Genomic DNA, 17,384 nt, shown 5'->3' with positions numbered 1-17,384 from the left:
AAAGTCATTGAACGCCTAATACTTAAACTTGTCACACCATATATTCCCCTTGCTGACTCACAACACGGTTTTAGGCCACTACACTCCACAAACACTCTTCTGACAACCCTCACACAAAGAATTTTAGATGGCATCAATTCAGATAGGCCCCACCACAGAACAGTTCTTATAACATTGGACATTAGTAAAGCTTTTGATGCTATCCCCCGCCACAACCTAACAAATAAAATATATAACACAGACATGCACAATAACACCAAAAGATGGCTGGCCAATTATCTGGCAGGCAGGAATGCTCATGTGTCATATAATGGCCAATCATCGCACATCAGAAACATTAAGAACGGAGTACCACAGGGCTCAGTTCTATCTCCCACATTATTTAATCTATACATGCATGACTTACCCACACCAGACACCCCAGAAATACAAATCTCTTCCTACGCAGATGACATAACAATCACATGCACACATCGTAACACAGACAAAGCTGCAGAAATAATCCAGCCTTACCTTGACACACTCAACACATGGTTCATCACAAACAGACTCAAAATAGCTCCAACCAAATCTACAGCAACACTTCTCACCAACTGGACAAAAGAACACAAATACATACCTCATCTCTACATCAACAACACTCTAATACCACACACAAACACACCGAAAATTCTTGGTGTAACATACGATACATCCATGTCTTTCAAACAACACCTCACAAACATAAAAAACAAATGCACACCTAGACTTAACGCACTTAAGTCAATCACTGGAACAACATTTGGACAAAACAAAGAAACTAATATAACAATATACAAACAATGCATACGCTCAGTGATGAATTATGCGAGTCCTGCATGGGCTCCTAATCTCAGTGAGACACACCACAACACCCTTCAAATCATACAAAACAAAGCCCTAAAAACAATTACAGGCTGCACAAATACAACACCTACAGACCATTTACACCATGAAACAAAAGTCCTCAAAGTCAAGGACCACCTCGACATGAGAGGCACACAAACACTTGCTGCAGCCACCACAAACACATCACACCCGCTACACTACATAGCAGAACACCCACACACACCAAGAAACATTAAAACTACCCCCAAAGACCTTTATTACGCACAGATACTCTCTTCTCTTCCTCCACAACCACCAAATACCAGCCTCCGGAAACATATTCATAATCATATCACTCACCGCTCCATTAACACACTGAAAGACAACACACTGCTGCATGCCAGACCCCCTGATATCCACCCTTCTGAATCCTCTCTCCCACGAAAGGACAGAGTCCACTTGGCCAGACTGCGATGCGGTCACCACCCAGCACTTCTGAGCTACCAGAAGAGGCTGGACGACCGTGTTGTGAACAGCTGCCCAGGATGTAACACTTCACCCCATACCATACAACACATAATGGAAGACTGCATTATACACAATCATGCACGCAAACAACACAACATACACTCTATAAAGGATTTGTGGGAAAACCCAGTTTCGGCTGTGGCCTTCCTTGGGGAGACGGGACTGCTCGGACAGACAGTCTAGGGAACGACAACAACAACAACAACAACATAAATGGCACCACCACCCAAACACCTTCCCTTGACTCTAACTCCGTTACTTTACTGACAGCTGTGGACTTGCATTCCAAATGTAACAGATGCATTAACTCCTCCCACATGTCCAAATCAACAAAACTTAAGACAAAACACCCCGTAAATACCATTGATCTTCACCGCCTTAGGATACCTGCTTCCTCTTCAAGGAATTCAACACCAAATCAACCCCAGTCTTGGAAGTGTTATCTACATTCATATACACTCACACAGTGCTTATCATCCCAAAGACGCTGTTCCCTCACAAATATACAAAGATATATGTGCGAGTTTTCCAAGCACAAGACACCAATGTACTCTGTAATGCCAGAAACTTGTGTCAATGGCATTTCCCTGTTTTCAGCCATCAGCTCTACATCAAAGGAAGGTCATACTTGCATTTTAATTGCCAGTGACACTAACACACCTCTTCATCTCACAAATTCCCCCCTTCTCAAGTTTTTACCACATTTTCCAATGTGCTCACAGCACAGGAACTCATTGATGCATCACATTTCAGCCCCATAGACTTCCCTGATGCACAAGCAGACTTGCTTGCCCTTTGCCACAAGTTCAGACATACCATTGCCACTCAAGGTGAACCCCTTGGAGTCACTAATCTTATTCAGCATCATGTACCCCTTTATGAAAACTCTAAACCATGTTACATTCTTGCATACAGATTACCACACAGTAAACACATGATTGTAGATAACCTTATCCAAGACATAATTGTGCAAGACATTATTGAACCATCCATCAGTGAATGGAACTTCTCCCTCTTTGTTGTCCCCAAACATGATGGTTCCTTCCACCCTGTAGTTGACTTCAGGGAATTAAGTAAGCTAATCATACTGGATAGACATTCAATCCCTGTCTTACAAGACATTTTCCACTGTCAGTGAAAACAACGTAGTGTTCACAACCTTAGACCTTATGTCGAGATATTTACAGGTCATTATCACTTCAAACAATTAGCCTTGGGACTTGTTTCAGCTCCTTCAGTGTTCACACGACTTATGCACACAGTACTTGCAGGTCTTGTATGTCATTCAGTGTTCATGTATTAGCGAACATTTACACACTGTACACTGTCTTCTCACGACTAGAAAAACCAGGTCTCAAACTGAATCTTAAGAAGTGTTCCTTCAGAAAGAAATATACTTCCCAGGGCATGTCCTTAATTCACAAGGAATTTTAACCTCAGAAGACAAGGCCAAGGCAGTCATTGATTTTCCATGCCCTACTTCTGTAGAACATATACATTCATTTCTTGGTCTGTCAGGATTTATAGATATCATATACAAGTGTACACTAGTATAGCAGCACGATTAACTTCAATACTTAAGAAGAACACACCCTTCATTCGGACATACCTGACCAAGAGAAAGCCTTTAATGACTTAGAGAAAACCTTAACCATGGCACCTATCCTTGCTTTCCTAAATCACAAGCTTCCTTTCACAATCTACACTGATGCAGCCTACACAGGATTTGGCACAGTCCTCATGCAGCAAAATGGTACAAAACTTGGACCAATCGCCTACGTGAGTTGTACACTCAACAAACATGAGCAAAATTACTCAGTCACAGACATAGAAGCTTTAGCAGTTATATACACACTCAAACATTTCAAAGAGATCCTTGGTTATGGGATACACATACAGACCATCAATCAATTTTACATCTCTTCAAAGGAAAGAATCTTTCAAGAAAACTTGCCTGCTGGTTCCTTATCATACAAGAATTCATGCCCACCTTTCATTTTATTAAAAGAAAAGCAACATTGTTGCAGACGCTCTTAGCCGCCATATTGCAACCATCATTCGGAATCCTCTTTCGGTAACTCTTACATGAGTGTGCATTGCCACAACGCAGAGATCAGACCCTCATTGGAAACATACAATTGTACTTCCTCGAATCTGCAAACACAACTGACATGGAAAACTTTCCTCTTGATATCAACAATTACACTTTAGTTGATAACATTCTGTATCACAAAACAACACTAACAAACAAACATAAACCAAACAGATCAGTGTTTCAACTTGTAGTCCCTACAGATCTCATTCCAGAAGTTTTAAAGCTTATACACAATTCCCCCATTGCTGCACAACCTGACAAGGAAAAATGCATTGCACAAGCCAGATTGCACTACTTTTGGTTAACCATGAGGAAGGATATACAGGGTGTTCAGGATAAATTTGACACTTTTTCAGAAAGGAAAGAAAAAGTCATATATTGGCCAAAAATTGATGTATTCTCAAATTCAAAGTGTATCTCTTAGAGGATCTTTTGCCAAATACAGCTTGTTCAAAGAAGCTGTCCGGAGCCTCCACCAAGGCCTCCAGGTGGGACCTGAACCTGCAGCACACAGCCTTCACAGTGTCCTTTGAGAGATGCCTGAACACCAGTTTGATCTTGGCAGTCGGCTTGTCCTTGGTGTTGCTGGCAGTACAATTGGTGTCTTTTTTTCAACTGCACCCTACACATAGTCCATGGGCTTGCAATCAGGCAAGTTGGGGGGCCAGATGTTGGGACTGGTGAAGTCATAGAAGTTCTCAGACAGCCACTTCTGGGTTTTTCTGGAGGTGTGACATGGAGCTGAGTTCTGCTGCCACATATATGGTCTTCCCACAGCCACCATCTCTATCTAGCGCTTGACAACAGTGGACAGCAACTCGTTATAGCCATCTGAAGTGAGTCTGAATTCCTCTTCAAAGATGTGGGGTGGCATGACGTGGCCTTCGCTGGAAACACCCAAAGACCATCACAGTTTGAGGGAACTTGGTCTTTGTGAAGTGCAAGACTTCATGCAGACTGTAGGCTAGCTACCTGTTATTCTGCTTGTTCAACTGGTCCTGGCAGATGTTCTCGTCTGAGAAGAACCAGATCATCCCTGGCTTGACTGGGTGTTTGACTTTGTTTAAGAGTTTCTTGGCTCTCTTAACCCCTTCCATACAGTGCCGCATACGTAGGCGTCATGAGGAGCAAGTGGATATGCGAGTCTGCCATATCAGCGTCTTGATTATATTGATTGTAGTTGCCCCTCCGTAATGACATACTCTCTAAACTGTCTGTAATCACATTTTCTATGGTTATCAAAATTCATGGGTGAAAGAGGGAACGATCGATATAAGCGGTGACTATATTTTATGATGTATTATTACGACACGTATGGCTGGCATCGGCTGCTGCCCGCGAGATTTAAGGCCCGTACTGAAGAGGTCAAAGCTTCTCTTGTGCCTTGGCAGTGAGTAATTGGCCCTTGCATCTCTTGTATGAGTAGTAAAAATCCTCATTCAGCGCTTTCTTCATAGTTGCCACTCCAGTGCCCATCTCTCTTGCCAAGGTCCACATTACCTTGCCTGGATCTTGCCACACTTTTTTTTTTTTTAAGCTTCTTGACAAATTCTATTGTGTGGATAGAGTCAGAACACCTGCCATGATCCTTCCTACTAGCCACTGCTTCCACATTTCCATCACAGTTCTCCAGCTTACAGCCTTCATGGAATTCAAGAAGCACTGAGCTGCAGCTAAGATTTCCAAATTTTTTAATGCAGCATGAATCATCATGATCCATGTCACTCTCTTCCAATATTCCAGTGCTTTCCAATCATCCATACTCTTTAGTTCTCACACCCACCAATAGTACTCAGAATCAGCTGTCCATTGTACTTTACCACTATTAAATCCTTCAAACGGTTCTGAAATGACAGAAGATAAAATAATTATCAAATTTATCCTGAACACCCTGTACGCATCTGCATTGACACTTATCACCCATGCATAATTCACAAAGGTCATATCAGCAGTCATCTTCCAATTCTAACTTACCCTACTCCTTCTAAACCATTCAACACAGTCACTGTTGATCTCCTTAAGTTACAACTTACACATAGATGAAACCAATATCTCTGTGTCGACCATTTTTCATAATTATGTATTCTTTCCCCCTACGAGACAAAACAGCACAACACAGCAAAGACACTTATTGACAAACTCATATGCCCCTTACCTACGTCCAAAACTGATTTCTGACAATGGGGCTGAATTCAACAGTGAGATTCATTCACACATTTGTACATATATCAAGGCTTTTTCCCCCTTACAAGGGAGGTAGCCAGAAAGGGAAAGGCATAAAATCATTTCCACCCATTCCATCCCTGAATACACTCCATACCCCTCCACCCTCCCTCTTAACTGAGCACCTCCTGGATGACGGGTCATCCCTGCACAGGGTCAGAAGCAGTGTCGCAAGACACAGCACATCCACAGCAAGGCCGCTTCATTAAATCGGCGACCCCCCCCCTCTCCGTCCCCCCATTGCATAAAAGGAGAGGACGGGGAGAAATCTCTTCGGGCTGCGTCAAATTTTGCTCACACACACTACCTCACCCCCCATCCCCCCGCCCATTCCACCTCATGCAATCACAACATCCTCCATATACAACCATTCTCCATTCACCCCTGTCTTCTGTCCTCTCCCGTCCTTCCTCAACAGACATTCCCCTCTTCCCCAAAGCCCCCTTCACCCCATCTATCCACCTCATCCTAGGATGTCCCCTCATGTTCACTCCCTCCACATCTGCCTTCCATACCTCTTTTACTAGTCTTTCTTCACTTATTCTTTCCATGTGTCCAAACCATCCTAATATTCTTTCATCAACCCTATCTCCCAGCTCCTTTTCCACCCCTGTTCTCCTCCTCACCTCCTCATTTCTCACTCTATCTAGCCTAGTAACCCCCATCATACTTCTCAGACACCTCATCTCAAACACATTCAGACTCCTTCTCTCTTCTTCTCTTATGTTCCATGTTTCTGCCCCATACAGTGCTGTTGGCACAATTACTCCTTCATACAGGCTCCTCTTAGCATCAATTCCCAAATGTCTATTCCTCATTACACTCTTTAATCCACCAAAGCATTTACTCGCTTCTCTCAATCTACATTCTACCTCCACCTTCACTCCACCTTTTCCTGCCACATTTGCACCCAAGTATCTAAAACTATCCACTTCCTCCAGTCGCTCTCCCTTAACCCCTTCCATACGGTGCCGCACACGTAGGCGTCATGGGGAGCGAGTGTATTCGCGAGGCTGCCATATCGGCGTCTTGATTATATTTATTGTAGTTGCCCCTGTGTTTTTACATTCTCTCAAATGTGCCCTGAATCCCATTCTCTGTGGTATTCAAAATTCGCGGGTGAAAGAGAGAACGATCGATATAAGCGGTGACTATATTTTATGATGCGAGTATTATTACGACACGTCGTACGGCTGGCATTGGCTGCTGCCACTGAGATCTAAGTCCATGACGCCTACGTGTGCGGCACCGTATGGAAGGGGTTAATGCTCACTTCCAGTCTACTGCCACTTTCACCCCTTGTACATCTCATCACCTTACTTTTACCCACATTTATCTTTAGCTTTCTTCTATCACATACTCTCCCAAACTCTGCCACCAACTTCCTCAATCCCTCCTCCGATCCTGCCACAAGCACAGTGTCGTCCGCAAACAACAGCTGGCTCATCTCCCACTTTTCTCCATTTTCTTTAACCATCTCCAATCCCTTGCCCACTACCCTTGCATTTACCACTCGCACCACCCCATCCATGTATAAGTTGAACAGCCAGGGCGACATAACGCATCCTTGACGAAGTCCCACCTTTACCTCGAACCACTCACTCTCTCCATTTCCAATCCTGACACAAGCTCGACTACTCTCATAAAAACTCTTGACAGCTCCCAGAAGCTTTCCTCCTATCCCGTTATCTGCATAACCTCCCACAGTGCCTTTCTGTCTACCCTATCATAAGCCTTTTCCAGATCCATAAAAGCCCAAAAAACATCCTTCCCTTTCCTATAGCTTTCTCACATATCTGTCTTACCACAAAGATCTGATCTACACAACCTCTACCTGTCCTAAATCCACACTGTTCCTCACCAATTACTCCTTCTGTTCCTCTCCTAATCCTCTCAATCAAGATCCTCCCATAAGCCTTCCCAACTACACTTAACAATCTAATCCCTCTGAAACTACTACATTCACACTTGTCCCCTTTTCCCTTGTAAAGAGGAACTATACAGGCACTCCTCCAGTCCTCCGGCACTCTACCTTCTCTCCAGCAAACATTAAATAACCTCACCAGCCAGTCCACCATCACTGTACCTCCCTTTTTCAGACATTCTGCATGGCATCCATCCAGACCAGGTGCCTTACCTGCTTTCATCATCTTAACAACTGCCTTCACCTCATCCTTCCGTATTTCTCCTCCATTCTCCTCACTCATCACTCTCATTTTCTTCGCATTTCCCACTGCAGCTATCTTTCCCTCCCTATCCTCCTTCACATTTAGCAACTCCCTAAAATATTCTGCCCATCTTCCCCTTACTGCCTTCTCTTCCATTATCATCTCTCCATCTGCACCTTTTACCTTTTCTTCTCTACTTGATTTGCCTCCTCTTCCTCTCTTAATTTCTTTCCAAATCATCTTTTTATTACTTTCAAAATTTTCTGTCATACTCTTACCCCATTTCACATCTGCTCTCCTCTTTGCCTCCTTTACCTTTTGCTTTACTTCTCTTTTCTTTTCTTTGTACCTCTTGTATGACTCCCTCGCTTCTTCTCTTCTACAACCTTCTTTGTTTCCTCATCCCACCATTCACTACCCTTTCTTCTATTTCCCCCTGTCCTTCTTGTTCCACACACCATCTTTGCACACTTTATGACTCCCTCCTTGAACCATCCCCATTCCTCCTCCACACCCAGCTCCACTCTATCCTTTCCTCCCTCTCACTCCTCCTTCAACTTCTTTTTGTACTCCTCCTTTCCCTTTTCATTTAAAGAGTTCACTCTAAGAACCTCCCTACCTTTTGTCCCTTTCCTCTTTCTCCATCTATCCTCCACTCTCAACTTACCTTCCACCAAAAAATGATCTGATATTCCCCCACCCTCTCCCCTTAGCACATGTACATCCTTAACTCCTCCTATCATAATCCTATTTACCACTACATAATCCATTAGCGCTCTATCTACCACCCTTCCCTCCACCACCCTCTCCCATGTGTACTTATGCTTGACTTTCTTCCGAAACACTGTATTTGCTATCATCAACTCTCTTTCTAGACACATTTCCACCATCAACTCTCCACTACGATTCTTTCCTGGAACTCCACATTTCCCAACCACTCCATCAATTGGACCATTTACTACCCTAGCATTAAGGTCTCCCAGTACTATTACATTTACATTTCTTCCTAAATCCTCTATGCACTCATTTAAATCTATCCAAAAGGCCTCCCTTTCTTCTACACTCTTCTCACTGCCAGGCCCATATGCACTTACAAAGATCCACATCTCCTTTCCCAGTTTCACCTTCATCCACATTATCCTTGAGGAAACCTCCTTCCACTCCACTACCCATTTACTTATCTCTTCACTTACTAGAATAGCCACCCCTTCCCTCCCTCGCCCTCTCTTCACTCCTGATAACCTCCCACTTACACTCCCAAACTTACACTCACCCTTTCCTTTCAACTTAGTTTCACTCAAAGCCAGCACATCCATCTTTCTTCTCACAAACATACTACCTATCTCTTCCCTTTTACTCTAATCTGTACCACATCCACGCACATTAAAAGACCCAAACCTTAGGGTGCTGGTCCGAAAACTCCCAGACCCTCTTATGCCTTCTCTTTTTTGTTTATTTATGTCCCCTGTGGGGCTACAAGGAGAAGGATGCCTAGTCCCAATCCCCGTCCCTTTCTTCTCGCCTTTTACGATCCAAGTGGAAATACTTGGTGGCAGTATTCTTTTCCCCCACCACAGAAAAAGAATACTCAGAGAAATGGTACAGGACAGCAACAAGGGGTTGGGGGACAGCATAACGGAGGGACAGTTGTAGTATAAAAGTGTCATCATTTCTCTATGAACAGAGTTTTCGTCTATCATAGACAAAATGATGTGTGGCTCTGGTCCATAGGGGCACCCCATATCGACCCTAAAGTATCAACTGCATGCTACTTTGCCACAATAACAAGCAGCCAATACCCCAGATGGGGTAAATCAAGAAATGCAACACTACTGCTTATTACCCTAGTTCAAATGGCTTAATTGAATGCAAAAATAAGAAGTTTCTCAATGTTCTTAGACAACTTGCTTCTGATCTTCACCCTTCTTGGGATGAACATGTCCCCATGACTCAAACTTGTATAAATAGTTCCATTATCAGGTCAGTATTGGAATCTCCTCATTTTATCCTCTTTAACTTGGACAAAAGGCTTCCATATGATCTTGTCATGCCCTAAGCTCAGTTTTTGTGTGTTACATCAAACTCTAAAACAGAGTTTGAGTAATTCATACAATCCAGAGTCTCAGAGAAGAATCGCCCCTTTATAGATACATCCAACACGCCAGGATAAAGAAAGAAGATATACAAAATCACCGAAATATTTATTTACACAACTAATGAGAATATCTCTTACTTACAAGTACCGACAATGCGCAGAGGTCGAGTGCGGAGGGAGCAGCGTGGGTGACCTCACCCCCTGATTTATACCCCAACCGCACAACACAAGTGCTATTGCCCAATGCCAACTTATCTTAATATACATTTCCTATCCCTATCCACCCAACTCCACACATCCATTACTTCCTTTATTTATGCATGGAGAGGGTTCACAATAATTCCCTAGCTTATACCTTAACCTACAAGACAATGAGGTAGAAAGGAGGGGAGGCACTACTTCGCCTTCTTCTCGATTCATGCGCCCCTTGACCTCAGCTAGCGGGCGGCGTTGGCTTCGTATCACTCCGCCGCTTGCCTACGAGAGCTTTCGCGCGCGTTCCAGGTCAACGGCCTTAGCGGACAAGGAGTCATTGTTCATTCTCAAAGGGGTAGCATAACACAGTGTAATTATGCTCAAGGAATAAATATGTCACATCACGAGTATGAACCCAGTGTGACGTGACAGATCTTCTTTCAGAATTACCTCCCATTTGCATATACATATACCAAAGGCTTTTTCCCCCTACTCAATTTCAGTAATGATGTCAAGGTCAAAGTAGCAAATGTCAATAATCTTTTCAAGATGATAATAATACTCTTCATCTAAGAATGAAATGGTCTATTTGCATAACAGATCAGCCAGAGTTTGTACCTTTGAAATTGGAGATGTTGTTTACACCCTTAACCACACCCCCACCTTGAAACTCTCCCCTAAAATCTCTGGACCCTACTGTATCATTGGACATGAGTCAAAGAACAAAGTTAAAGCACTCATTTTGCACGATCTTACGGAGACCATCTTGCACAAAGGTTATATCAAAAGAGTCCCCTGTCCTCAACATAGAGACTGTTCCGTCATAAATTCGCACTATTCCTGCAATAGAGGACCACCAATCCTCTCAAACAAAACCTCCAGTTTCCCTTCCCCACTGTAATCTTCGAAATTGAGCAACAACTTTATAAATGTATATTTTTGCCTTGGGAAATGGAAATAATATCTACTTCTGCAGGCTCATACAGTCTGTTTAATTTTATTGATGAGTATATCCCGATACCACCATTATTCCAACATTATGTGTATCTTCATGCCAAGGTTCTGCAAAAAGGCCTTGTTTTGTTTCTTATCTTTCATGGGTACTGACCTCACTGGGGACAGTGAGGATAGCTGGCTGAGTCTGTGTTATCACCTCCTTTGATGTTCATTCTGCACACATGTGCACAAACACAAAATAGTGACACTGCATGAAGGAAATAAAGAATATATAGATGATATAGAAATGGCTGATGTTATGATCAGGCATTTTAGGTCCTACAATTGAAAGCTCACAAATTTGGGAGGAAGGACAGTGAGGAAGATCCCCCAAAATGAAAGAAATAACGGTGACACAGAAAGAAATAAGGGACCAAATAAAAAAACCTTGACATCAGGAAGTAACATGGGCCAGATGGAATTGCAAACTGGATATTGAGAGAATGTATAGGTGAACTAACAGACAAAATACACAAAATAATTGACTTCTCAATCAAAGAAGGAAAAGTACCACAAGATTGGAAAAATGCAAATATTGTACCAAAGGAGACAAAGAAAATCCAACAAACTATAGACCAGTATCCCTTACAAGCACAGTAGCAAAAATATGTGAAAAAGTTATCAGGAATAAATGGATTAAACACTTGGAAGAAAACATAATACTAAATCCTAAACAGTTTGGTTTTAAAAGTGGAAGATCACGTACCACAAACTTAATATGCTTTTACTCAAGATTAATAGAAATAATACAAGAAAGAGATGGATGGGCAGATTGTGCTTTCTTGGACTTACAAAAGGCTTTTGACAAAGTACCACACAAAAAGCTACTAAGAAAAATTGAAATAATAGGTGGAATACAAGGAAAGTTTGGAATGGATGAAAGATTTCTTGAATGGGAGAAAAATGAGGGTGGTACTTAGAGACAAGAACTCAAATTGGGAAGATATGATAAGTGGAGTCCCACAAGGCTCTGTATTGGCTCCAATAATGTTTGCTATTTATATAAATGACATGGATGAAGGTGTGGAATGTTATATGAACTTCTTTGCAGATGATGTGAAACCACTAAAGAGAGTAAGTACATAGGAAGACTGCAAATCTTTTCTAGAAGACCTGGACAAAGTCTGGAAAATGGAGTCAGAAGTGTGAAGTGAACTTCAACCTTAAGAAATGTAGCATAATGGAATTTGCAAAAAGCAAAAATAGAATATTGTGTCAATATAGAATTGGTACAAAGGAAGTAAAAGTAAACTCGGAAAGAGACCTAGGAATAACTATCTCAAATGACATGACACCAGACAAACATGTCAACAAATTAGTCGGAGAAACTTTTAACTCATTAAGATCAATGAAAGTAGCCTTTGACTACATGGATGAAGAAACGGTAAAGAAAATACTAGTTACAGTGATAAGACCAAAATTGGAGTACGCTGCGACACTATGGACACGTAGTTAAAAAAAAATAATAATAAAAAAATAAACTAGAAAGAATTCAAAGAGCAATGACAAAGATGGTACCAACACTTTCCAATTTGGCGTATGAATAAAGATTGAATAAGCTAAATCTACCAACCCTGGAACAAAGAGGAGAAAGAGGTGATTTGCTAACCATCTACAGAATTATGAAAGGGATGGAAATTTTTTATAGAGACAACTTACTAAAGTGGGACAGAAGAAAAATAAAGAGGACACGAGAAGAAACATAAGAAGGACAGTTACAGAAGAGATCTGAAAAAGAATAGTTTCCCACACAGAGTGATAGATATCTGGAACAAACTGAATGAGGAAACAGCGAGTGCTAAAACTATACATGATTTTAAGAACAAACTGGATGAGGAAATATACAAAAGCGGGTCACTACAAGCATAGCTCTCTTCCCATAAAATACAACTAGGTAAATACAACTAGGTAAATACAACTGGGTAAATAAATATAGAGCAAGCAGAACTCCAAACATCTTCAAACCAACTCTCCAGAGACCATTTTTTCCTCCAAATGCTCCCAAGGGACAGTCTATTGTTCCTGGCAACCTGAGGATCAGACTTTTCAGCCAATGCCTAGAACCAAGCAATAGAAGCCGCCAGTGTTTCAAGGAAATGCCCAGGACACCTGCTTGGACAAAAGAGATCATGGAGCTTATCCATCGCTCAACCTGATGTGACCAACCTTTATATTATATTTTTTTCCCAATGTGAATATGGCAACAGCCTACTTGCATATGTGTAAATATTTAATCTGGCAACCCCCAGAGCCTCCCTCAGAGGTTGCATTGTATATGTAGACCAGAGAGCAGTCTGGAACATTAAAGACAACTCCCAGACTAATTCACCAATGTAGAAGTAAACAACAACTACACAGGGAATAAGAAAAGTTAGACTGAAAGATATGGTAAAGGACAGTTTCAAGGGAATTAAATGAAGGAGGGATAGTTGTAGTACAAAAAGTAGCATCATTCCTTCAGGAGTAGAGATCTTACTATACAGAGAAATGTATAGCTTCAGTCCATAGGAGTGCCTCTAAATCAATTCCTAAATCATTGGCTGCACACTACTATTTAATCACTAATATATAATATTTAATCACTACCCCAGTATTGTTATTAGGTGTCTGGGGATGGATGCGAAGAGAAGACCGTATGAATGGGTGATTGTGTGTATGGGACAGAGACTTGAAATTTAAGGGAGGCAGAAGGGAGAAATTTAAATGTGTTTGAGAAGTATGGTGGGTGTTAGGAGGATGAATAGTGAGAAATGAGGAGTAGCATTGGGATAGAAAGGGAACTGGCAGATAGGTTAGATTAAAGAATACTGGAATGGTTTGGGCACGTGGAAAGAATGAATGAGACTAGCAAAAAGGGTGTGGAATGCAGAGGTGGCTGGAGTTAACCTGAGGGGTAGACCAAAAATGAGATGGATGGATGGGGTGAAGGGAGCTTTGAATAAAAAGGAAATGTCTGTTGAGCAGGGGAGGGAGAAGGCAAGAGAGTGTGAGTGGAGAATGGTTGTTAATGGAATATGAATTGTTGTGGCCCAAAAGGATTTCTCCTTGTTTTCTCTATTTTCACATGAGGGGATAAGGATGGAGGATAAATGAAGTGGCTGGCCCTGCTGTGGATGTGCTATGCCTTGCTGCATTTCTTCTGACCTGAGCAGTGAGCAGGGAACAAGGATGACTCTTCATCCACAAGGAGCTAAGATAAAAAGAAAATGGGTAAAGGGTAGGAGTGGGATGAGTGAATGCCTTGGCTGGCTAACTCCCTTATAAGGGGGAAGAAGCATATTATATGTGCATGTTTATATGAAAAAGCTGAAAAAAGATTGTGATATATATAGATTACCATTATTTGTGTGAATTATTTTCAGGTCATTATTGTATGCCTGAAGAAGGTGTTGAACTTACACCAAAAATGCAGCTACTTAGTACAGAAGAAGTATTGAGAATTACCCAACTTTTTGTCCAAGAAGGAGTTGACAAAGTAAGATTAACAGGTGGTGAGCCAATGATTCGTAGAGATTTAGTTGAAATTATAGGTAAGTCACAGCAAAAGCAACCAAAATTATTTGTCATCATAAATATTTTAGCAAACTGAGATTTCCTATCTCTAACACTAGATTTTATGGCTTTTATATTTACTCCTTATTTTCAGAATGCCTGGCTAAGTTGGGATTGAAACAGATTGGCTTAACAACAAATGGGTTACTTTTGAAGCGTAAATTACCAGAGCTCAAGGCTGCAGGCCTTACTCATCTCAATGTATCACTTGACACTCTAATACCACCAAAGTTTGAACTGATAACAAGACGAAGGGGTTGGCAGAAAGTTATGAATGGAATTGATATAGCTTTAGAACTGGGTTATAATCCAGTCAAGGTATTTTATTTATTTTTTTGTTCATATTTATATATATATATATATTTATGATTATATATATATATTATTAATATTATTATTATATCTATATTTATATATGTACATATAGAGTGATAAATGAGGAGGTGAGGAGGAGAACAGGGGTGGAAAGGGAGTTGGGAGATAGGATTGATGAAAGAGTATTAGGATGGTTTGGACACATAGAAAGATTAGTGAAAGAGGTGTGGAAGGCAGAGGTGGAAGGAGTAAATATGAGGGGGAGCCCTAGGATGAGATGGATGGGGTAAAAGGGGCATTGCAAAAGAGAGGAATGTCTGTGGAGGAAGGATGGGTGAGGACAGAAGATAGGGGTGAATGGAGAAGGGTTGTTGTTGTTGTTGTCGTTCCCTAGACTGTCTGTCCGAGCAGTCCCGTCTCCCCAAGGAATGCCACAGCCGAAACTGGGTTTTCCCACAAATCCTTCATAGAGTGTATGTTGTGTTGTTTGTGTGCATGATTGTGTATAATGCAGTCTTCCATTATGTGTTGTATGGTATGGGGTGAAGTGTTACATCCTGGGCAGCTGTTCACAATGCGGTCATCCAGCCTCTTCTGGTAGCTTAGAAGTGCTGGGTGGTGGCCGCACCGCAGTCTGGCCAGGTGGACTCTGTCCTTTTGTGGGAGAGAGGATTCAGAAGGGTGGATATCAGGGTGTCTGGCATGCAGCAGTGTGTTGTCTTTCAATGTGTTAATGGAGCGGTGAGTGATATGATTATGAATATGTTTCCGGAGGCTGGTATTTGGTGGTTGTGGAGGAAGAGAAGAGAGTATCTGTGTGTGATACAGGTCTTTGGGTGTTGTTTTAATGTTTCTTGGTGTGTGTGGGTGTTCTGCTATGTAGTGTAGCGGGTGTGATGTGTTTGTGGTGGCTGCAGCAAGTGTTTGTGTGCCTCTCATGTTGAGGTGGTCCTTGACTTTGAGGACTTTTGTTTCATGGTGTAAATGGTCTGTAGGTGTTGTATTTGTGCAGCCTGTAATTGTTTTTAGGGCTTTGTTTTGTATGATTTGAAGGGTGTTGTGGTGTGTCTCACTGATGTTAGGAGCCCATGCAGGACTCGCATAATTCATCACTGAGCGTATGCATTGTTTGTATATTGTTGTATTAGTTTCTTTGTTTTGTCCAAATGTTGTTCCAGTGATTGACTTAAGTGCGTTAAGTCCAGGTGTACATTTGTTTTTTATGTTTGTAATGTGTTGTTTGAAAGACATGGATGTATCGTATGTTACACCAAGAATTTTCGGTGTGTTTGTGTGTGGTATTAGAGTGTTGTTGATGTAGAGATGAGGTATGTATTTGTGTTCTTTTGTCCAGTTGGTGAGAAGTGTTGCTGTAGATTTGGTTGGAGCTATTTTGAGTCTGTGATGAACCATGTGTTGAGTGTATCAAAGTATGGCTGGATTATTTCTGCAGCTTTGTTTGTGTTACGATGTGTGCATGTGATGGTTATGTCATCTGCGTAGGAAGAGATTTGTATTTCTGAGGTGTCTGGCGTGGGTAAGTCATGCATGTATACATTAAAGAGCGTGGGGGATAGAACAGAGCCCTATGGTACTCCATTCTTAATGTTTCTGATGTGCGATGATTGGCCATTATATGACACGTAAGCATTCCTACCTGCCAGATAATTGGCCAGCCATCTTTTGGTGTTATTGTGCATGTCTGTGTTATATATTTTATTTGTTAGGTTGTGGTGGGGGATAGCATCAAAAGCTTTACTAATGTCTAATGTTATAAGAAGTGTTCTGTGGTGGGGTCTATCTGAATTGATGCCATCTAAAATTCTTTGTGTGAGGTTTATCAGAAGAGTGTTTGTGGAGTGTAGTGGCCTGAAACCGTGTTGAGTCAGCAAGGGGAATATGTGGTGTGACAAGTTGAAGTATCACCGAATTTATAAAGTGGCCTTGCTGTGGATGCGCTGTATCTTGTGACACTGCTTCTGAACCAGGGCAGTGGACAGGATGCAGGGATGACCCGTCATCCAGGAGGTGCCAAGATGAGTGGGAGGGAGGAGGGTGGAGGGGAATGGAATATGTAGGGTTAGAATGGGTGGGAGTGGTTTCTATGCCTTTTTCTTTTTGGCAACCCCCCATGTGAGGGGGAAAGGGGCCTTTGGTGTATATATGTATGTACATATATATATATATATATATATATATATATATATATATAGTTTATTCCTCAAAGAATAAGAAATAATAATGGATTTGGAAAAGGCAGGGTAGACAAGAAGGCAATGTGAGAGGTATTGCAGATATATGGGATAGGAGGAAAGCTTTTAAGAGCAGTCAAGAGTTTTCATGAGAGTAGTAGAGTTTGTGTTAGAAATAT

General features: G+C 41.7%; 1 protein-coding gene across 6 annotated transcripts in view; it reads left to right on the top strand.

Moving 5' to 3' along the window:
- The window catches only part of LOC143040226 (uncharacterized), a 134,412-nt gene that overhangs the window by 47,964 nt on the left and 69,064 nt on the right, over positions 1–17,384 (top strand). For 3 of the 6 annotated variants that reach the window (XM_076210928.1, XM_076210926.1, XM_076210932.1), the window contains 2 exons: positions 14,509–14,676; positions 14,793–15,016. In XM_076210928.1, the coding sequence (XP_076067043.1) occupies positions 14,509–14,676; positions 14,793–15,016 (392 nt within the window). Of the gene's footprint in view, positions 1–14,105; positions 14,364–14,508; positions 14,677–14,792; positions 15,017–17,384 lie in introns of those variants that run through there. The other 3 variants (XM_076210927.1, XM_076210931.1, XM_076210933.1) reach the window with 3 other exon arrangements.

Source organism: Oratosquilla oratoria, chromosome 28, assembly GCF_046742065.1.
Source record: "Oratosquilla oratoria isolate Oo_2021 chromosome 28, ASM4674206v1, whole genome shotgun sequence".
Taxonomy (NCBI): Eukaryota; Metazoa; Arthropoda; class Malacostraca; order Stomatopoda; family Squillidae; genus Oratosquilla; species Oratosquilla oratoria.
Note: the sequence above shows the minus strand (reverse complement) of the source record. Positions and strands in the feature narration are given on the sequence as shown.